The sequence below is a fragment of the Arvicanthis niloticus genome, chromosome 5 (genome assembly GCF_011762505.2).
Source record: "Arvicanthis niloticus isolate mArvNil1 chromosome 5, mArvNil1.pat.X, whole genome shotgun sequence".
Taxonomy (NCBI): domain Eukaryota; kingdom Metazoa; phylum Chordata; class Mammalia; order Rodentia; family Muridae; genus Arvicanthis; species Arvicanthis niloticus.
In genome coordinates this window covers 45,315,664-45,338,878 of record NC_047662.1, presented here as the reverse complement: position 1 = coordinate 45,338,878, position 23,215 = coordinate 45,315,664, and the positions used below count along the sequence as shown (strand labels likewise).

General features: G+C 41.9%; 1 protein-coding gene across 4 annotated transcripts in view; it reads left to right on the top strand.

Moving 5' to 3' along the window:
* Positions 1–22,968, top strand: part of Fyb2 (FYN binding protein 2) — a 111,714-nt gene extending 88,746 nt beyond the window's left edge. The window contains exons 10-20 of one of the 4 annotated variants that reach the window (XM_076934555.1): positions 2,382–2,496; positions 2,585–2,625; positions 7,149–7,212; positions 8,220–8,318; positions 9,923–9,954; positions 11,639–11,699; positions 15,801–15,887; positions 19,270–19,363; positions 21,653–21,809; positions 21,895–21,928; positions 22,203–22,968. In XM_076934555.1, the coding sequence (XP_076790670.1) occupies positions 2,382–2,496; positions 2,585–2,625; positions 7,149–7,212; positions 8,220–8,318; positions 9,923–9,954; positions 11,639–11,699; positions 15,801–15,887; positions 19,270–19,363; positions 21,653–21,809; positions 21,895–21,928; positions 22,203–22,215 (797 nt within the window). In that variant the 3' untranslated portion in view covers positions 22,216–22,968. Of the gene's footprint in view, positions 1–2,381; positions 2,497–2,584; positions 2,626–7,148; positions 7,213–8,219; positions 8,319–9,922; positions 9,955–11,638; positions 11,700–15,800; positions 15,888–19,269; positions 19,364–20,042; positions 20,289–21,652; positions 21,810–21,894; positions 21,929–22,202 lie in introns of those variants that run through there. The other 3 variants (XM_076934554.1, XM_076934556.1, XR_013110550.1) reach the window with 3 other exon arrangements.
* The last annotated feature ends 247 nt before the right edge of the window (positions 22,969–23,215 follow it).

The window sequence follows — 23,215 nt, the reverse complement described above, 5'->3', positions numbered from 1 at the left end:
ACCTCAAAGACCTCAGGTACATACAGAAAGGATAGTTCATCCTGCATGTCCACTTAACTGCATTTAGAAACACACTGGAGACACACCTCTGGGTATGTCTATGAGGGAATTTCCTGAGAGAGTCAGCTGGAGAGGCTAGATGCACCCTGCATGTGTGGCTCACCGTCCTACATGCTAGGGTTCTGGACTGAATGAAAACAGAAAAGAAAGAGAAAGTGAACTAATGACCACACTGGTCTCTCTCGGCTGCCTGAAGGTAGATGCAGTGTGACGAGCCACCTCACACCCCTGTTGCCATGTCTTCCTCTGCTCTGATGGGCAGGAGCTAAATTAAACTCATTTTTCCTTAAGATGCTTTTGTCAGGGGTTTTGGCATAGCAGTAGGAATAGCAGAGGCATGTGCGCATCTGATAGAAGAATGTCATAGGGTGAAGGGAAAAGGAAGCAGATTCTTCCAGGCCAGAGCTGATCATAGGTATTGGTGGAATATAAAATCCTGTGGTTGGAACAGAGAAGAGAGAGGTGGAGGGGGAAGACAAGCACAGGCTTGTAGAAATCCCTCAGAGAGCTTTGGCCTTTGCTTCTCTGTAAGACTTTCCAAAGCATTCAGAGCTTCGAGCACACACCAAAGGTCATGATCAGAGCTGGTACGTGAGAGACAGAAGAAAAGAGTCAAGGATGTCTCCAGTACTTAGGGCCCGAGGAACCTGAGCAACAGAAAAGATACTGTTCACCTTTTCAGGGGCAGGGTAGATTTAAAGACTAGCAAGTTCTTAAAGAAATCATGAGACTGGTTTGAAATCCAGTATCCCTAGGACAACCAAATGGAAGTAACACGAAGGACTGTGGTAGCTCTGGAATTGACTGATGTGTTCGTTGAAGACATACATCTGCGAATTTTGTTTCTAAGGTGATTCCGTGATGCTTTTCATAACTCAATAAGAAAAATTAAGAAAGTCAAAAAGGGAGTTGGAGAGACAGCGCAGGGGTTAAGAACATTTGATATTTCAGAGGATTTAGGTTTGGTTCCCAGAATCCACATGGTAGTTCACAGTCATCCATAACTCCAGGTCTACGGAATCCAACACCCTCTTCTGGCCTCTGAAGGCACCTGGTACACATGTGATATACCCACGTACATGCAGGCAAATCACTCATATCCATAAAGTAGAATAAGTACATTTTCAAAAGAAGAAAAAAGCAGCTGACTATGTGCTTTAGCTTCTTTATCTTTGCTGGAGCCATTCTGATAACTTCTGAAACGGCAAGGCTTCTACCTCTGGGAACTGACACTCTTTGAAACAGTTTGGGGGTCACATACTTCTTGCAGTGGGATAAAAATCTTCTCATTTGGTTCATTAAATTAATAGATACAAGTCACTTCACTTATTGCATATCTTTAGATACACTTCTTATGATAAGTAGTTCATGTCTGAAATGAAAGTAGCTCTGAATCACCCACAGCTACAGCAACCGAAGAGGAGGTGAGACTTACGGCTGTTTTACAAGTTTACAGCTGAGAAATCCCTGCATTTATCAGGCTGGCTACCTGTGAAAACAATCTCTAGACTTTTCAGATTGGCATGTTACCTTGTGGCTAATTCTGCCTTTAACCATACACATTGACATGTGTCCAATTAGCTTACTTAAGAATCTTTAAAGGAGAAAAATCAACCAAAAGACAAAGCGGCCATTTTGATGGTAGAGAAAACTCCCCAGGCCTGAAGGACTTTAACACAGAAGGTCAGAAGAGGCATTTCACTGGGGAAGAGCTTTGGTTTGCAAGGGAATTAGCACTCATTGTATGTATACACTGGAACCCTGCACAGTCACACAGCTCCCAGGAGTTACAACAGGTTCAACAAGTGGCTTATCTGAGACCATGCACACCACGCTGTCTGTTTCACTGCACAGTGACTAAACAGACAACAGAAGAGAGGCTGGGTTAGACTCATAGTTTACAGGTTTTACTCCATAGTCCTTGGCTCTGCTACTTTTAGATCTGTGGTAGGACAGAGCATCGTGGCGTGGAAGCATGCAGAGGAAGTGGGTCATGGTGGACAGGAAGCAGAGAGGAAAGAAGGGATAAGGGATAGCCTTTAAAGGGCGCCCCTTACTGACCCAATTCTTCTAACCAGGCTCCACCTCCTAAAATTGCAGAACCTAACAAAACAGTATCTCTCTTTCGAGGACAGAATATTGCACACATGAGCCTTGGGGGGCATCTCTTGCTCAAATCAACACATAGCAAGGTGGCAATTCAGTTTCATCACTTCTGTTCTGCCTTTTTCTGCTTTTGCTCCACTGCCAAGGATGGGTGCAGATGTGTCACCAATAGCCAATGACAACTGTCCCCTGGGGTTTCCATATTTCCCTTACAGGTGGTTATGTGGAGGCTTTGGAGGTGACGAAAGAAACTCCAAGTCCAAGCACCATTAGGTCAAGCTCCTCTTCAGAGAAGACTTATGATGACGTGGAGTGCTCCAGAGAAGACATGTAAGCATATTCTGCCCTTCCAGGAGGATGGCTTCGATGAGACCGTGGAGGTGCAGTAGACTGATGATCTTTATATCTTTCTCCACAGACGAAAATGGGACTTCTCCAGCTCGTTCACCTCAGACAGCGGTAAGTGCTAGTCGGAAAGGCAGAGTGCTCCTGAGGCCAAGTGGTGACCACAGCCTTTTATTTGGGCACATTTTCAGTGATTAGAAACTGACGAGACTGTAAGCTAAGAGCCTGTGGTCCCGAGGCATGTGCTTAACGGTAGGAACAGTATTCTTGTGACTGAAAGCAACCTCACATGAAACGGCTCTCCCTGGGGTGTCTTCATAGCACAAGGCTGATGAGTGATGTGCATTTTTATTTAAAATATCATCAGGGCTTCCTAAAATTAATAGATTTTAATTATGTGTATGTGGGGCTGGGGGTATGTGCCTCTGTGTACAGGTACTTGGAAAGGCACCTGTCCTGCTGGGTTCTCTGAAGCTGGAGTTTTCAGGCATGTTATTAGTGAACTGATATGTGGGGGGGAACCAAACTTGAGTCCTCAACAATCCAAGTATGTAGCCCCAACTTCCCAGTGGTTTTAATAGCAATATCAACATGGCCTAACGGCTTCGAATGGCCTGGTCTTCTCCCTGGTGTCCACGCAACTCCATCTATACTCCACACTACATTCAGTTTTCCCTTCGAGAGGCTTCAGCGCTGACTCCTCTCTGCTTCTGCAAATGCCAACCGAAATGTGTTTGCAGATGTCCACCCCCAATTAAGGTGACACTGGCCTTCCTCCCCCACTGAAACCTCTCTCCCCTTCAAGCCCCTTCCACTTTCATGCCTTCTTCTTGTGTGTGAACCACTGGATTTAGGTTTCTTGCCAGAGCATAGGTGGGAGGTTACTCACTAGAGCAAGAACGGTTTATCAGTGGCTATGCCACTGAAGAAAACAACACATCCTCCTTGAAAAGCTGACCAGTCATCCATCAGAGAAGTGGGTGTCCTGTAGGTCCCCTGTCCTTGATGAGATACCATGGGTCCAATCTTACACAGATGTGTGTCAATCGCCACAGCTGTAGTTATTTGTGCGATGGCCGTGTCACATCCGGAAGATGTCTTTGGGGAGCACATCTCTTAGAGTATTTCAGTACTCTTATCCACCGTGTCCCTTATGCCTTGTAGGTAGTGACCCAGCTGTCTCATTAGAGCCAAGCCCTCCACTACCACTGACTCGTGGTGCTTTGGCCAGTTATGGGGCTTTACACTATGAGCTACCTATTCCTGGAAGACGTTTCTCTGATGATGGCTGAGTGCTGCTCTGATCTGCAGACCTAAGCTCAAGTGTCTAGGCAGCAGTTTGAGAACATGGTCACATAGCAATAGCAGCAGCAGCAGCAGCAACTAGAAGGGCTGGAGATGGGATGGTTCAGTGGTTAAGAGAACTTGTTGCTCTTCCAGAGAACCCAAGTTCAATTCCTAACACCTATCTGGCAGCTCACAACCATCTGTAACTCTAATTTCGGGCTATCTCATGCCCTCTTCTGGCCTTTATGGATACAAGGCACACATGTAGTGCACAGTAATATATAAAGAAAAAATACACATAAAATAATATTTTTAAAACAATAACAGCATTTTCCCCTGGGGTTTATGACCCCCTTCCTAGTCCCCATGTGTCTGCTCTTTACTAGGCTTACAGAACCAGGCATGAGTTGGTTTTTTTTGGTTTTGGTTTTGGGTTTGGGTTTTTTTTTTTTTTTTTTTTTTTTTTTGTTTTTTTTTTTTTTTTTTTTTTTTGTTTTGTTTTGAGAAGTAGGCATCAAAACCAATCAGAAAGTGGTAAGGTACCACCATACCCATCATGCCACTATTAAACTAGAGGGTGTGTCAGCCCTGGCGGGGCATATTGTAGCTTACAGGATTCACAGCTGGAGAACACTATTGATGACTTTTCCCCATCAGTGGGCTACAGAGCACCTTCTGGCACCACAAAGCTAGGCAGTGATGGGAAAGTATCTTTCAGCTTTTGCTTGGTTTCTCTGTCATGACCAAATGTGTGGTGTCTTCGTGAACAGAGTCTTACCATCAACTTCCATTGGGCAACCAAAAACAATGAAAGTACCTGTACTGCACTGGGAACTCTGAGGTCCCCGTGACCTACAAGTTGTGGGGAGGTATCTCATGTCTGGCACTGATATTTTTGTTTAATAACCCATGGCTTTTGGTGAGAACATTACCCACCCATACAGGATGTCTTAGTTACTATTCTATTGCTTTGAAGAGACACCATGGCCAAGGCAACTCTCATAAAAGAAAGCATTTAATTGGGTACTTGCTTACAGTTTTAGAGAATTAGTCCTTGATCATCGTGGCACTGAAGCTGGATCCAAAGGCAGTAAGAAGAGAGAGAGGAGGAGGGTGGGAGGGAAGAAGGGAGGCAGGGAGAGAGGAGGAGGGTGGGAGGGAAGAAGGGAGGCAGGGAGAGAGGGGAGGAGGGTGGGAGGGAAGAAGGGAGGCAGGGAGAGAGGAGGAGGGTGGGAAGGAAGAAGGGAGGCAGGGAGAGGGGAGGAGAGTGGGAGGGAAGAAGGGAGGCAGGGAGAGAGGGGAGGAGGGTGGAAGGGAAGAAGGGAGGCAGGGAGAGAGGGGAGGAGGGTGGGAGGGAAGAAGAGAGCCAGGGAGAGAGGAGGAGGGTGGGAGGGAAGAAGGGAGGCAGGGAGAGAGGAGGAGGGTGGAAGGGAAGAAGAGAGCCAGGGAGAGAGGAGAGGGTGGGAGGGAAGAAGGGAGGCAGGGAGAGAGGAGGAGGGTGGGAGGGAAGAAGGGAGGCAGGGAGAGAGGAGGAGGGTGGGAGGGAAGAAGGGAGCCAGGGAGAGAGGAGGAGGGTGGGAGGGAAGAAGGAGAGCCAGGGAGAGAGGCGAGGGGGGGTGGGAAGAAGGGAGGCAGGGAGAGAGGAGAGGGTGGGAGGGAAGAAGAGAGCCAGGGAGAGAGGAGGAGGGTGGGAGGGAAGAAGAGAGCCAGGGAGAGAGGAGAGGGTGGGAGGGAGGAAGGGAGGCAGGGAGAGAGGAGGAGGGTGGGAGGGAGGAAGGGAGGCAGGGAGAGAGGGGGAGAGAGAGTGAAGAGAGAGAGAAAAACTGAGACAGAGACAGCAACTTGGGGGTGTTGAGACTGATGACACACCTCCTCCAACAAGGCTATGCCTCCTTCCCAAACAGTTCCAGTCCTTGGTGACTAAGCATTCAAATATGTGAGCTTCTGGCACTACTCTAAAAGCCACTGCAGAGGATACCTCCGTTCCAACTTTGTTTTTAGGCAGTATTTTCTAATAACTTATAAATTAGCAGGTTTTCATATCCTTTTTTAAAAAGAAAAATCCATAGTTTTGATTACCCATCCTCTTTTCCCTCCGTTTCTCCTATATTCTTTCCCATTTCCTGCTTAAACCTACTCAGGGAGTTCTAGGGTAACCTGGGCTAAAGAATGAGACACCCTTTATCTGTAATATAATACATGTGCGCTCGAACACACACACACACACACACACACACACACAAGCTAATCAAATACTATTCCAGGCTTCCTCCTTAGAATCCAGAAATTAGAAATGTAGAAACAACCTCAGAGAACATTAAATCTAATACCTTTAATGAGAGAACAAAGATACAAAGTAGCTGAAGAACTCTGCATGAACACTGTGTTCCAGTCAAGTTTGAAACTCTAACCCTTATTCCTTGAATCCAGTACTGTTTCCTTTAGACTCAGTTTCCGGGCTGTACTCAGCATCCGTCTATGTATATTAAGCTTATGTGTTACACTGGTGTAAAGGAAGCCATTCTTCACCATACATGGGTGTCCTTTCTTTCCCAGCACTTAGCTTGCTGTTCCTCGTTAACCATGGGAAAGAGGGAGAGTAAAAGGGATCCATTAAGAAATAACTTTCTTAGCGGAACTGAATGTAAGATTTCAGGCCTTCACTGCCCTAGGATACATTTGGGGAAGAGCAACATTCTTCAAGCCTCAGGGAAGAAAACCCACCGGTGGGTGGGGAAGGCCCAAAGCACTAAGACACATTCCTGACCACAGAGAAAGATGCAAATCATCTGGGTGGTTCCAAGAACTAGCTAACTTTCCACTGTTCTTGGTTATCCCTCCCCCCCCCCAGGTCTTCCCAGTGTTACAGCCTGCTGATGTTCAAAATTTGTAAAGCAACCAATCATGTGTAACCTCTCAAAAATTCCTCCCTTTCCCCATCCCGTGCTATAAAAAACAAACCCTCAGCTTGCTGGCCTTTTGTCAAACTCTACTCCTGTGTGGGTGAGCAGTTTGACCGTTGGCTGCCAGCTCTCTTCCCTAATAAACCTCTGCTGATTGCATCCAAAAAAAAGAGAAAAGAAAAGAAAAGAAAAGAAAACAAACAAACTAACTAACTAACTAACTAACTTTCTTTGGCTGAACCAAATCCCACATGGTATCAGAGGCAAAAGCAGAAGATAGACCTAGTTCTTCTTATTTGTAAAAACCTTTATATAAATTTATAAATTTTTTTACCACATGCTTAGGGAAACTTGCATAATTTCAACAAAACCACTTAACTAAATAAAGTTGAAAGTACTTGGCAGCTCATAGGTATTCATTCATTTTTGTGTGTGTTTTAATTCCAGAAGAAAATAATGAAGAAATGTACGAAGATATCTACAAATCAAAGAATAATGACCCCAAACCAGAGTGAGTGTCTTTCTTGGATTGCAGGCTGAAGGTGTTTCCTGTTTATCTAGTAAGCCAGGATTTAAGACCTGGCCCCATCCCCCACCACCATTGTTGAGGGAAGATTACACAGAGGGATGATAAGCTATTGAAATACTACACTGTCAATCGGCAGCATATTCAATACTGTGTACAATCACACGCCATAATATTGAAGATTCATTGCTTTCTCCTTTGAGCAGAATGTCCATTTTCTAGAGTAGAGAACTTTTTATATTACGTGTTAAGAAGTAGTTGAGACAGGGAAAGTAAATAACAATAGACTTTGCCTTGACTTTAGAGTTGGTTTCCCAGAAACAAAGCACTAAGTTTAACTAAGCCCTTGTCTTTGTGAGTTAGACAGACTCTGGGATTTACCCACTGGTGTTGCAAACAATGTTTGCTCAAAGGAGCAGCGTTGGTCACGTTTAATTATAAACAGCAAGGAAAAGAAAACAGTATGTTCAACAGCGATGAGTCTGGAAACTAAGGGTGCAGTGATCCTGGCTTGTTATGTGTGAACTCCCTTTCGTCTCCACCCCCCTAAACCAAAAGGATACTTAGAAAGAATTTCATCATCAGATGGTCTATGAGTGTGTCACCACAGCTGTACTCAGTTACTGAAGAGTGTGTTAAATCAGTGATGGCTATTTCAGGAGCCAGTAATTCCTCAGATGTGTCTCCAGTACCATTTGGAGGGAGCACTTCCCTAGGTTATTTTCTCCCTGGGAGAGCAAGATTTTGCTTCCTAATCTCTACAAAAGTGCACACTATTTGTGGTAGACGAGTGTTTGTACACACTATGATTCCTCTATTTGTGGCTGCCTCAGATATGCTTCGTGTCTCAGCAGACTTCACTCCTAGCTGCTGAGGCATTTCCTCGTGCTTCCTTGCTTTGGACGTGAGGCTGGAATCTCTGGTCCTTGATAATCCAACGGCGTTGTCTCCCACTTCTAGTACTCTCCCAAACGCCCCATGTTTCCTCTTAGTGTAGCTGGGATGGCAGCACTGAGACGATTGCAGCAGATCTTCAGGAGAGAAAATGGTGTGTTTGGAATGAAGAAATCCAAGTCAAAAGAAATTGTCAGGTAAACTGCCCCCTTTAGCCTTTCTCCCTGGATGTCATTAGCAACACTGGCCTCACAGACACATAGGATGCTGTTTGCCATCTAATTCTCAGCACCAGTGACAAGGGAATCAGAGCTTACCTATAAAGGCCCCGATTACATGATACTCTAAGAAACTAATGAGGAAAAAAATTACCAGAATAGGCAAGCAAGATCCAGAATGGGAAACATGTTGTCATCTTCGACACCTTGTGTCATTATTAGCACTAAACGTAATGTTAGTGGTTACAAAGTTTCAAGTTCTCTTGGCCACACAATCTCTAGTGGTCTTACTTATGTATCTGTTCATATTCACTTTGTCTCTCTTGAAAGCAGCCAGATGTGGACATGGGTTACCCGAATGGTCTGCATATCTCAAGATCTTAGACTTAGAGTCCCCTTCCCTCCTCTCCACATGTAACCTCCACTATTAGTCTTTGGGAAGGTTCCAGCAGTGAAAGAGAGAGGAGTTTCTTCCATTTGTGTTTACATGACTTGGTTCCTTCATGGACACAGTGGAAGTGGGACTGTGCAGCCTCTGGAAACATTTCTCTCTGCAACGTCGATACCGATAGGCAGGTCTAGTTCTGCACTTTGTAAGGGCAATTTGCCAAGTAATCATCTGCATTCAGATAGTATGAAGCCATTCTCCTCTCCAGTGCTTCCCAATTATAAAATCTTGCAGTTCTGTGAGTTTAAGCTCTGCAATCTGCTGGAGCTAGATCTTGCAGTACGAGTGTGGGTACTGCAGTTTCCATCCAGCAGAGGGCGCTCTGTTTCTTTATTTTCTATCTCCCTTCAGGAGAATGGAAACAGAAACTGCATCCAATCATCCTACTCATCCCCCATAAGAGCCTGGCTCATGGCTAATACAAAAACACCTATAGTATTGACTTGAAATTAAAGGCTGCAAAGGCACAGGTCTATTTATCTCTCTGTCTCTGTCTCTCTGTCTCTCTGTCTCCCTCCCTCCCTTTTCCTTTTCCTATCACGTATCTTTTTCCATGTGACTGTCTTAGCAATGAGAGACAAGAAGCAAATCTAGCTATACTCCACGTTCTCTCCCACTTGGCAGGTTGCCATCTTATGTTTCCACCTGACTGGGGTTTCTCTGTGCAAGCCTTCCTTTGGCTTAAGAAACACAGAAAGGATACAGTATATGCAGAGTCCCTGTGGATTTATCTGTACACTGTTGTTTTTCATTCCTTATACTCATTTACTATATCTGACTGTCTCTTAGAAGACTAACAGATAGCGTGGATTCTGTGGATGCAGGTCTAGCCGCAAGGCAGCCTGGGTGGTTAGGTAGGTAGGGAAGTTACTGGCAGTCCACAGGGATGGATGAGCTCACTTGGAATGGGGTAGGGACAATCAAAACAGAGCTGCAAGAGTCTCACTTGACAGCCTTCTGTAGAAGTACCATCTGGACCAGATACCTGCCATCAGGTTGGCATCTGGACCAGGCAGGCACCTGCCATCAGGATGGCATCTGGTCCAGGCACCTGCCATCAGGATGGCATCTGGGATATGTCTGCTCATGAGCATGACTTTTTTCCTTGACCTTTTTTTTGTCTTTTCCTCATTAGCAATGGATTTTCCATGTCACTGCCTGACTTAGGTAAGTGTCATTTGCTTGCTGTTGTCCACCAGTATTGTCTTTAGGATTGGTATATTAAGGGGCAAGGGAAGAACACAGATTTCCCAATGAAAAATTAACCCATCAGAATGAAAGAAGATATCTCAACCAGCGGTACTTCCTGCTCTGCAGAGATGAGAAACCTTTTTCTGGCGATTCCATAAATAGATGTTACTCTCTGTTTAGGAGGCGTCGAGGATCCACATCCATACTTTGTGATTGGGATTTGTACCCAAGTGTCTCTGACTATGAAGTTTAGGCATTCTGCATTGATCTGCACAGCTCTGATGGATTTGCTAGCCCAATTACGACATGATAAATTGAGTTTGAGCATGTTGCAGTCCTCACACGAGCTGATTAAAAACGGGTCACTAGTTGTATAAGTTATCACAGTGCCTGACACATAGGATGCTTTCAATACATATCCAGTACATGGAATTTGCCAATAAACAGGATCTGTGTCATTTGTTCATGGCTTTTGTTCATGGGCACTATAAATATACTTACTTTCATTAACAACTGTGACTTGGTCATTCAAACATACATTTCAGAATTATAAGCTGCCAAATTAAATAACAAAGATTATATAGACCTGATAAAATTATAGCTCTCTCAAATATTGTCATAAAAAACTCAAAAGGCAACTTGGAATAGGAATTCATCTTACAGATGGATTACCTCTACTCCCCAAAACCACAAACTAAAATTGCACCAAAATCTAAAAGTTTTTTATTGCTGACAGAATTGAAATTTTCTACATCTGACTCCAGGTGACAGGTTTGTCACATGACAGGCACAGTAAAATATTGTATGAAGTTACCATTAGGATATATGTTGCAAGTGCATATGAAATATTAACTAATTTCAAGTTTGTATTTGACTTCTGTTTCTGTTATACAATCTGTATATTTTCCACTGTATATATACAAATATGTAAAATCTAAAAAAAATATGATATCCAAAACTTTCTGTCCCAAAGCATTTAAAATAAGGGCTGTTGAATCTATGACCCCACCCAAACCTTAAAGGTACTGAGGGAAATTAGTAAAGCTAAGAGTAATTATGAATACTGGAAAATGAATTGTGAATATATCAAAATGTCCCAAACTTTTTCAAATAGTGAATCATAGAAGTCTATATTGTACAGTAGCATGAACATTACAAGCTAGAAATAACTAATTGTCATTATATACTAACTCAGATTCAATGTAATACAATAGTATTCTAAAGAAACATTTATTTCAAACCATTGGTGTGAAGTAAGGAAACAATTGTGTGTGTGTCTGCACGAGTGTGCATGTGTGTGGTAGGTAGAGACCAGCGAATACATTCCCATTTCCCTTCCATTGGGTATTTTTAAAAAGTCCCCTCAATGTTGCAGCAATATAAATCATTCTTCAGTTCCAGAAAAATGGGACAACTTACAATTCGACAAAATCGAAATGATGTAAATGCATATGAAGGTCAGATGCTCAGTGAGCTCGCTGCTTTTTATTCCCTCAGTTGAGTTTCTTCCCCCAAAGAGACTCATTTTGCTCCAGCCTGTCTATGTAATCAGTTAAAAGGCTTGAGGATACATTTAGATAATTAGGTCATTGTGAATAATTTGGAAAGCTAGAGGTGTATGATGCATAGCTAATTTTTTTTGATCCTGTCTGTGCCTTAGGACCTAGGTCTCAGGATGGTATCATCTATGATGATGTGGATACATGTGAGAAAGAATCAAAGTAAGTCAGTTTACTTCACTGCTCATCCCTGGGGGCACCAACCACTACCTGATGCTTTGTTAAATACAATCAGACTGGACCAAGGTGCTATTCCCTCTGTTCTGAAGAAAAAACAATGACTATTCTCTCACTGGTGGCCCAACAGTGGTACTAAGACACAGGCATTGGAGCTTCGGAGTCTGTGTTTCTTATCTTTGAGTCTCAAAGATTTCAACACATTCAAATAGTAATCTTTTGTGTACACTGAAAAATGCCAGATAGCAAGGCTGTTTGATAGAACAGTTTTCAAGGACTAAATCACTATGACTATTATCTGTAGAAAGGAAGCCATCACCAGACTCAGATATAATATGTGATTTGGGGGAGGAACAATTTTTCTCCAATTATGCACTAGAATTTAGTTGTGTTGGACAAGAATATTTTGAAAGAGATACCGGTATGTGGGAAACATTCTACACAGCCCTCGTTATTTTATGTTGTTTTATACAGGATTTTGCCAAACTGTCCAAGCTGGCCTTGATCTTGGGATCTTTCTGTCTTAGATTCCCAAGCTGCTCAAATTACAAGTGTGATCCCCCAAGTTTGGCTTCCTTGTGGTTTTTAGAAGTCCCTCATCCACACCCAAGACTTTAATTACAATCATGATAGAAATGATATCACTATTTATATTTTGAGGTCAGATTTTTTTCTGAGTCTCAGTAATCATCAGGAGGTGTTTGATGTTAACTTACAGTAGATCATTCATCTCTATGGCTTAGCTACTCCTTTTTTATGAAAACATTATTCTCATCTCTACAAAAAGCTATTTTCTTGACTATGTCTTCTTGAAGACTTAGAACTCCAGGATCCTATGCATGGTGGTTTCAGATCTAAATCATGTGGCCTGATACCAAAATGCACTGTGTAAAGTTGGACTTGTTATAAAACTGCACAAAGTAATCTGGAATCTCAAGATGGTAGCTATGTGTCTGTTAAAGTGTTGATGTCTATACTGAAGCAGTGAAAAAAACATTTGACAGGTGGAAGCAGAGGAATGCTGAGAAACAGGGCAATGGGCTAGTAGCCAACATTTACATGCAAAATACTGAGCTTAAAATGTTTTTTGAAGCCGGGAGGTGGTGGCGCCTCTTGGGAGGTAGAGGCAGGTGGAAGGAACTCTGAGTTTGAGGACAGCCTATTCTACACAGCAAGTTTCAGGATAACCAGGACTGAAACCCTGTCTTGGCAAACAAACAAACAAACAAGCAAAACTAAACAAATGAAGATTAGAGGAGGAAGGAAGGAAGGAAGGAAGGAAGGAAGGAAGGAAGGAAGGAAGGAAGGAAGGAAGGAGGAAGAAGAAGAGGAGGAGGAGGTGGTGGTGGTCGTGGTGGTGGTGGTAGTGGTAGTAGTGGTTGATGGTGGTGGTGGTGGTTCTTGGATGAGTGTTATTTTGCATGCTTAGAGGCAGGCAGATCTCTGTGAGTTTGAAGCCAACCTGATCTATATAGTGAATTCCAGACCAGCCAGAGTAAGACTCTGTCTGGAGAAAAACATACAAAATTAAAGCAAACTTGATGGAGCATAAGGCATATGATCAGGAGATAAGCAGATGTAGCATATGAGATTGGAAGGCCCTGAAATTTTTAGACAACAGCCCTATAATGCTAAGTTAAAGTAATAAAACTTTTTCCTTGAAAAATAGATTCTATTTGTAACATTACATTATAAAGCACAATAAAACCAGCCAGTCTATCAAACAAGAACTAGAATATGGCCAATACTAGCCTCATCACCATAGGCTCACCCCACACGTGCTTACCCCCTGCCTGCACACGCCCCACCAGCACAGCCTCCAAACTCTACCCCCCCACACACACCTGTACAAACCCTCACCTGCTCACCCCTCACCCACACCCCCAACTACTCACCTGAACACCCCCTCATCTGCTCACCTGCACACTCCTCACCTATATACCCACGTACTCACCTGCTCACCCCTCACCTGTTCACACCTTACCTGCTCACTCCTCACCTGTAGACCTGCTCACTCCTCACCTGCACACTGACTTCCTCTAGGGTGAGTGCCTTTTCTGCTTTTGTGCTTTGGTTTTCTTGTTCAAGACAACAAACCATATTTATCAAATTATAGATGACAAAATTATTATTTCATTGTAACAATGATTTCATCCTTTATATTAAATTCTGTAACTTCTGTTTTACTCAAATCTACTGTTTTGCTGCCATGCTTCCTTCAGTTTTGATTACTATTCCAGTATGTGTAAATGTGGCCACATTAATCCATTCTGTTGTTGGTAAGTATTTAGTTCCTGAGTGATTTTGCATTTGTGATCAGTACTTCTACAGATATTGATTCTGTTATCCTGTGTGTACTTGGAAGAGGAACTACAGATTCACAAATGCCATCCCAGCACATAAGGGTTCACCCTGGCATCCACATTAACACACAGAACAGACAGAAGTCATTTTTGTCACGTTGGTGTCTGTAAAGAGTCCGTCATAGTAATTTGCATCACTAACAGGCTTCAGTGCAGTTTCGCACTCTAGGGTCTTGCTCCTATACTGGTCTTTTGACTACTTTTCTGTGGTGTGGCCGGTATTTTTCTTCACCTTAGGTTTTAAAACAATTCATTTTGGATACAACATTTTCCTCTCTCATGTCAATCACTACATCTTCTCCACCTATTGGCTGGCAGTCTCAACCAATAGGTGGAGAAGACGTAGTCTTCTATTCTTCCAAAGAATAGAAATTCAAATTCTTAATGAATCTTTAAATTATCACTCTTTATCATTGCTTTCTATAGCTTTTAAAGAACTTTCTCCTCCTTGTTCAAACATTCTCCTATATTCTCTTCTAAAAGTTGCAGCTTTGCCTTTTAAACTCAATCCTTAGGTCCACCTGCACTTAAGTTTTTGTTGTTGTTGTTGTTGTTGTTTCTGGTTGTTTGTTTGTTTGTTTTCAAGAGAGTGTTTCTTCCCTGACTGGGAATTGAATCAGAGTCTCACTGCTGAGAGCATTAAGTCCTAACCCCTAGACTACCAGGGCACTCAAGTATCACGTGAATTGAGAGTTATTTTAACAAGTGACAGCCAGTTGTTTTTTTCTATACAGATAAATGTCTCTTATTTTCTTCAGCCATTTTGTCAAATCAAGTGTCCCAGCACTGAAGGTGTTTCCAGGCTCTCAATTCTCTTGTGTGGTTGCCTCCATCCTTATGGCATTGTGGAAGAGGCTGTGTTTTCTTATTTGTTCTTCCTTTCTACTGCTTCAAAAACTTAGAACACTTGGACATACTGTTTTAGTAAAGAAAATAAACATAGGAGAGGGTGTCTGCCCAGCCTGTACCTGCTCTCATGTTGTAGCTCCCTTTAAATTTCATGCACAAGCTCATTGCAAACCCTGTTCTGTGCCTGGTATTGTGCAGAGCTTGTAGCAGATCCATTGGAACAAAGTCAGAGTTCCACCTTCTGGGAGCTAAAATGAGTGAACATGAGGTCATTAGAAAAGAAAAGTTTCTAGAGCTGCCTTCTAAGCTTCAAAGGTAACAGATGATGAGAAAAGAGAGGTGTGTGAGATTCCCACAGTCCACACTGCAGTCCACACTGCCCCTGGCAACGCCTCAGCTTCACCTGTCCCCTGCCCCCCATTCTATACTACTGGGAGTTCCTTGAACTCCCAAACTGCCCAATATTTCAAACCTTCAAATATTCTAATACTATTAATTCATTCAACAAATACTTAATGATCATGTGCTTGGTGCCCAATATTGGGTGTAAAATAACTCAACAAACAAGATACAATATGTGATTTGGGGGAGGAACAATTTTTCTCCAATTATGCACTAGAATTTAGTTATGTTGGACAAGAATATTTTGAAAGAGATACCGGTATGTGGGAAACGTTCTACACAGCCCTCGTTATTTTATGTTATTTTACACAGGATTTTGCCAAACTGCCCAAGCTGGCACTGATCTTGGGATCTTTCTGTCTTAGATTCCCAAGCTGCTCAAATTACAAGTGTGATCCCCCAAGTTTGGCTTCCTTGTGTGTGTTGACTAGTTGAATCTTAATGTACTTGATCAAAACATCTTTCTCCTCAGAGATGAAGATAAAGTAAAAACTTGGAAGACTAAGTTTTTGACACCAAAAGGAAGAAAGGAGGGGAAAGGCAGCCATGGATCCAAAAGGTAAGAACACAAATGCACTCACAACTCCACTACTGCAATTTCTACAGCTCTTGCTAGCCGTGGGACCTTAGGCAAGTCCTTAACTCTGATTTTCAGGTTTCTCACCTGCAACTGAGAACTAGCAACACTTGCCTCACAGTACAACTGAGAGGAGATAAAAGAGACAAAGGTATAAATACACAGTTCCTAACACCCATCCCCAACCTGCTCCCTACTCTCCACCAATGAGGAATAAGAAAGCATGGGAGGTAGCCTCTAATAAACAATGAAGGACCTACAGTTATCTTCTCTTTTAGACCATAGGAGCATCCCTCCAGAAGGATAGAGCATAAATAGAATGTCAACCAGAACTGACTTTGCTAAAATGTAAGTTTAGTTACGACTACAGTTAGGATGTAATCAGAGCGCTTCATCAGCTCAGGAGATAACTTGAACTCATGTGCTTAGACTGCACTGGCTGCCAAGGGAGGGCATGGCCTCTAATGCGCACTTACCTATGTGCTCCTCTTGCCAGATGCAGGATCTGGGGGTCTTTCTTTAACAAACTTCTTGGGGGAAATCCTTAGTAAATAGTCAGTGGTTTGTTTGCATCAGGAAACCTTTAGTTTTCTTAGGGTATCCCAAGAGAAGTCACATTTGTCCATAGCAAATTTAAACTCAGAGTGGCAAAGGCAGCCCTTCCCTTAAGCTTATTTTTACCAATTTGGAAAGAGGTATCCCAAAGAAAAGTTGTTTTTTTGTTTTTTATATTAAACATCACACTTGTTTACATAGCATAGCTGAAGAGAAATCTAAGTGCAGTGTCAGGGAGGTTTCTGAATCCTTTTCCCGAACAGCGTTATCTGTCATCAAAACACATCTGTCTTTTGGGGAAACAATTTTACAGTACTTGTTTCTTAAACTGACTTAATATATTCTCAGTTTGAAATGATTTTCAAATCATTGCAAATTTAAATTTTTGCAATGATGAGGCTATCATTGTTTCTGAAGAGTAATGGATCAATTTCTTGGATCCTCTTATAATAGTTTCTGGGACAACTATTCTACCAATAAGTAAAGTGTTTTCCATATTAGCTAACTGACAGCTTATTCTACCAGTAATTACAAAATTTGGTTGAATATTCAAATACAAAGGCATGCATAGCCTAAATAGACACTGTTTGTGGAGGGAACATATATGATTCTAATAGAACCAGCATTTGCTATAGGTAGTTCAATACCCTGAAGGGTGTTATCTCAGAGTGGCATGATTAATTTAGAAAGTTATCTCTGTAATGGGTATGCATATAGATTTTTTTTTTTTTACAAGAATGGGCATGTAGAATAGTTACCAGTGGTCAGGGTCTAAGAGAGATATTTCCAGGTTCTTGGAAATAGCCAAGAATATTTGAATATTTCTTATTCAAAAAAAAAAATAAAAACCAACACATGCTGCAAAGTATTGAGGGAAATTTATCCAAAACAATGAGCTAGAACAGGTCAGAATACACTGTAAGAGAGCAGCAGGCCTCAAGGGCCCCAGGATGTTGTTTGAGGCTTCTTCGTATGAAATCCAAGAGGGGGATGCAGTTGTTCACAGGTGTGTAGTTTGAGTGATTTTCTTAGATTGGGCAATATAATTATATATTTCCTGTGCATGTCCCTCCCACAATGCATCTGATTTTAATCATGTGTGTGCCCAGTTGTGGGATGAATATAAAAGAGTAAATAAGGGCTTCTCCCTAAAAGTTTACATAGGGACATGGTTGTCTTCATCACATATGTACCCAAAGCCAGTTCAGGCCAGATCTTCCTTTCTGTTTCTGTAGCAGGACATAAGCAAGCAAAGTATAACTGAATACAGTCTCAGTTTGATAGTCACTCATAGTAGGAGGTATATGCTGTATGATGCAGATTTGTCCAGAGATGTATATGTACGGTAAGAGTCTCAAGCTGCCAAGTGCATTGTAGCTGATGGCACCAAGTAGGGCCTCAGGTTGCTAAATTATGCCATATGCTTCCATAGTAATCTGCAATGAATGTAGCTGTGACTAGAATCTTGGAAAGACATACCCCAATAGAGGAGACACTTCTTACTAAAACTGACTGGACTTGGGTGATATTACCCTGTCTGTCCATGTATGAAACTGCTAAGTAGAACCAAACTCCATTTGTAAAGCAGAAGACAGGACAAGGGAGGGCTCTCCAGTCAGCTTCTGCTGTAGGTTTGTCCATTTTATTTGCTTAAAGTCTCACCCATGTTTGCTGCATCTTGCTGTATGTTCTTAATTCTGTCCATGTATTCCTTACATTTCCTGTTGCTATAATAAAATATCCCCCAAACCAACTTAAGACAAAAAGACTCATTTTGGCCCAAGTACTTGTTTCTTTACATTGAAAGCATAAAAAATTTATACAGTTAAATGTTGTCAAAACCAGTTACCTTATTGTGGTGTTTTATGATAAATGCCCCCCATGGTCTTAGGCATTTGAATACTTGGTTCCAGTTGGTGGCACTGTTTGGGTACATTTAGGAGATGTGGCCTTGCTGAAGGATGTATGACACTTGGGGAGTGGCCTTTGAGAGTTTAAAGACTCTGGTTATTTCCAGTTCTCTGCAGAGTGTTTGTTGTTCCAGTTACTGTGCCTGCCATAATGGACTCTAATCCCCCCCAGGAACTGTAAGCCCAAATGAACACTTTGTCCCTATAAGATGCCTTAGTCGTGGTGTTTTCTCACTGCAACAGAAAAATAAAAATAAATAATGTACCTACTTTTCTATAAAACACATTATTTCTCCTGTTGCTCCTCCTGCACTCAACCATTCTCTCTATATCAAGTTCATTTTATTCCATGCTTGCTTGCTATAAAGATATTCTTAGAAAGCTCAGTAGAAAAAAAAAAAAAAAAAAAAAAAAAAAAAAGCCGGGCTGTGGTGGCGCATGCCTTTAATCCCAGCACTTGGGAGGCAGAGGCAGGCGGATTTTTGAGTTCGAGGCCAGCCTGGTCTACAGAGTGAGTTCCAGGACAGCCAGGACTACACAGAGAAACCCTGCCTCAAAAAACCAAAAAAAAAAAAAAGAAAAGAAAAGAAAGCTCAGTAGTAGGATGCCCACTTGGTATACATGAGGCACTGGGTTTGATCTTCAGCACTGGGAAAAATACATATGTATGTATTAAACAGAAACATAGTTGATATTACCTTTTTCAGAAGTTATGACAATCTGCTCTAGTAGAGGGATGTGGACAGATAGATGTGTGTGTATAGGTATAGATATATGTAGAATTATACATATACAAACTTGTACCTGAGTTTATCCTGAAACACGGTGAGTTCATAGACTCACAAATGTAGGATGTTTGTCATGCTACACTTACCTCTACCCATGTTATTTCTTGACAGCTTTTCTCCCAGACATTTCTTCAGAACTAGGAAGCAGAAACTAGAAAAGAATAGAATAGAAAAAGAAGAAAAACTCTTCAGAGAAAGATTTCAGGTATGTTCTCTTCTGAAAGTAAAAATAAGCAGAAAACGAATGCCATTGACAAACCTTCCACTTCTGAAGGCTCCACTAGTTTGCAGTGTGTCGGCCACTCTGAGATAAAGACATGATCTTTTTTATAAGTCTGATACATTCCTATATTGGCATGCCTTTGTGTATTACTGGTCCATCTGATAAACCTTCTACAGTGTTCTAGTCAAACCTCACTCCCTCAGTTTATTTGTACAGCACTGTTTGGAAGGAAAGCCTTTCATATTTCAGTTCCCAGTGTGTGGGACATGTCGTGTTCGAGGAATACTGTAGCAACATCTCAAATTCATGGCTTTCATTAAGAGTCTATGGGGCATTTTCCACAGCTCCCAAGTTGAAGTGTTCCTTCCTGATTTCATAGTCTGCCACAGTCAGAACTTCTGCACTCAGGAAACATTTTTATCACCATCCACATGCTAAACAGCAGATGAAGAGACAAATTCTATAAAGAGGAGACACACTGTAAGCCAGAGCTCTACCAGAAATGTTTCTTGGTAGCTCCCTCAAGTCAGGACCACAGCTAATCTTTGTTTTCTCTCCTCACATTCTGTCTCTGCTCTTTCTGCTTTGCCAACAAATCGTTCATAGTTTTGTTTCTAAGAGAGCTGGCAACCCTACTTCACCTTGCCACTCCTTCCTCCAGGCACCGACTTGGTCTACTCTGTATCTGACATGCCCCCTCCACTTTCTCCGGCTGCTGTGTTCACTTATCAAGAACCAATTGAGGCATCTTCTCATTCCAGAAAGCCTTGCTCAAACCTTCTGACTGGAGGGCCTGCTCTTCTGCTTCCCTAAGGACCAACTTTTGTGCATTACACAGCACTGCGAGCTTCTTGGAGACAGCCATCTTCCATGTCTTCACATTCATGGGCTCAGCCACTACCTCAGGCTTCATACACAACCCAAACTGTTTTGAAAGTGAACTGAATAGGACTCTACATGAACCCTTAACCATATTACCTGATTAGATCAAAACCAACGGTAGAGCAACCACTGGTTGAAAAGACCCTATAATCCAGCTACCACTTTCTCTCTTGACTATCCCAACATGGGACAGAAATTCCATCTCTGTATGCAATTTAAGTCTATCCTTAATTACCTGAGGTGGGCTTCTAGTTACCTTTAGGGAAAAAATATACCATTTCAATCCAGCTCAAATGAAAAAAATAGTGTGTACTTTCACTGGTGAAGCTTTTCTTTTTTTTCAAAAAAAAAAAAAAAAAAAAAAAAAAAGCCAGTGTGTTTGTTCAATTCTACAGTAGAAATGTTTAGTCCACTTGCAACAGCTGTTCATGGCAGTCACAAAGGTCTGAGAGGTCATTGGCAGGTGAGTATTTCAAATAGAAAAAAAAAAATGAATGCATGTGTAAAGGCCTGGAAGCATGATGCATTTACAAAGTCTCATGGAGGACAGAGACAAAGGGACAAGGATGACATTGTGCCAAGGACCTCTAGTAGCAAGCTAAAACTATGTGGATCTCATCCTAAAAGCAACAGTTTTCAGAACTTTGTAATTAGGTGACCTGCGTCAGAGTTGTATTTGAAAAAAACCATTGAGGATTCCCAGTAAACACAACCAGAGGTTTCTGGGGCTAGTAGAAGCACTCTTAACCAGTGGAGGAGGAAACTTTAGGTGGAGGCATTCCATTCTAATCTACCAAAGTGAACATCTATGATCTAAGCTACCTTTCCTAGGTTGGTTTTCCTGGTCAGTACATGACAAGGTGAATTACTCGTAGAGACTAGCTCATCAGGAAGAAAATATCCTGTGGGTTTTTTTCCAGTCGGAGGCTGCTCCATCTCAAATGCTTGCCTTTCACCAGACATGGAGAGGGGGTCTTTCCCCCCTATACCCAACTACTGGCATTTTAAAGTACATGTACTCTACAAAGGTGAGGATAAAGCATCATGCAGAAACAGAAAGCTCTACAGTTTTGTTAAATGTTTCCTCTCCTGAGTTGGGAGGTACCTTTGTTATTGTTACAGCATACTAACAGTGGTATATTCTAACCCACTAGGACTTGTTCTAATATATATTAGTAGATATGAAAACAGTTTCAAGATATAATCACATCAGACAAATGTTTTATTTTGGATTTTACTATTATTTTAAGGGAGTTCCACTGTAATATCCCCATCATTTATTACGTCCATGTATATAGCATCCTATATTTTGAGGCTACTATATTATACCCTTCATTAATTCTGTTATAACCATGTAAGCATGCCCTTACTAGTAATGTCTCATTTCAGTATGGTAAAGAAATCACAGTCATTAACAGAGCTGTAGCATGTTCCAGTAATTCACGAAATGGAATATTTGATCTGCCAATAACTCCTGGGGAACAGCTGGAAGTCATCGACACCACTGAGCAAAACTTAGTGATATGTCGCAATTCAAAAGGCAAATGTGAGTTCATGTTGAATTGTTTGCCTTATAGTCAAGAATTTTCTCTAGAACTCTCAGGTTAGTAAAGTGAGTTTTGTTTCTACAGATGGATATGTGCTCATTGAACATCTAGATTTCAAGTAAGTAGTTTAATTTTATATCCAATCGTGAGTCCCAGGTACTTAATGTATAGTGTTGTATATTTTAGTCTTAAGAGACTTTGGAAACCAGCTATGTAGTGCTATGTCTGGGGTTGCATCAAAGAAAGCTGTGCCAGACACTGGACTTCCAGTATACTTACCAAAGTAGTATGCAGAGCCCATTTGTAAACAGTGTTTAGAAATCCCTGCAATCTCCTAACTGTTCTGATATTGTGTATTTCATAATGCCTGCACATGTTCCCCTCTGACCCAGGCATCAGGGCTGATCTCATTAGGAAAGCCTGCGTGATATCAGGATGTGTCCAAGGTATGAGTTCGGCCCTACAGCTCCTTCAACTCCTGCTTCAAAATGAGATGGGTGGTAGAAACTTCTGTTGGAAACTCAGAAGAAAACCCTCAACAAGTCGATGCTGATTCTACTCCATAAAACTTTCTTGCTGGTTCAAGAGAGTATGAAACAGTATGTTAGTATGAGAGCACTTGCCTAATGAGCCATAGCCCAAGTTAGAAATCTTGGCTTCAGGCACCAGGGAGTTGGGCAGACGGTGAGTGAACTTCTAACGTTAGTATTCCGTGTGTGTAACTTCTTGGTGAATAGCCACATTTCATATGTATTGTAGGTAGTAAATAATGTGACCATATTCCTTTAAATGACGATGACCGCACCACCTGAGCCATAATCACTTGGTTTGTTTTTTTAACCAAGGTGAACGTCTGGAAGACAAGTACTGGTGAAGGGAACAGTTTGCTGGGTGGGGGAGCGGAGGGTGGATTCTTTTCTAACTCAACCAGAACTATTGTTTAGAAATGTTTAAGAATGTTTAACAAAAATGTGAAAATATATAAAATATATACATGTTGTATCATGTTAAAATGGAGAAAATGATTAATCTGTTGGCTAAAACACATCCAAATGGATTTCATTTACATGAAGTAAGTAGAAATTACAGAGTTGTAAATAAGATTCTGGTTCTACCTGATATGCACTGCATGTTAATAAAGTCTACATATGGTTTTAACTAGCTATTACATTTTAAGTTCATTTCCTAATCTTCCAGAGGATCCCAGTTCCGTTCCCAGCACCCACATGCAGTAGTCACTATATCTGTAACTCCAGGAGATGACGTACGATCCTCGGCCCTCCAAGACACCTGCATTCATGTGGTATACGTTCACGCATGAAGAATTGCGCTTTAGCAAAAGGCACGAAGGAAGCTTTTCCCTGACAGACCCATCCTTCCTAATTTGAATCTTCTTCTTAGGCTT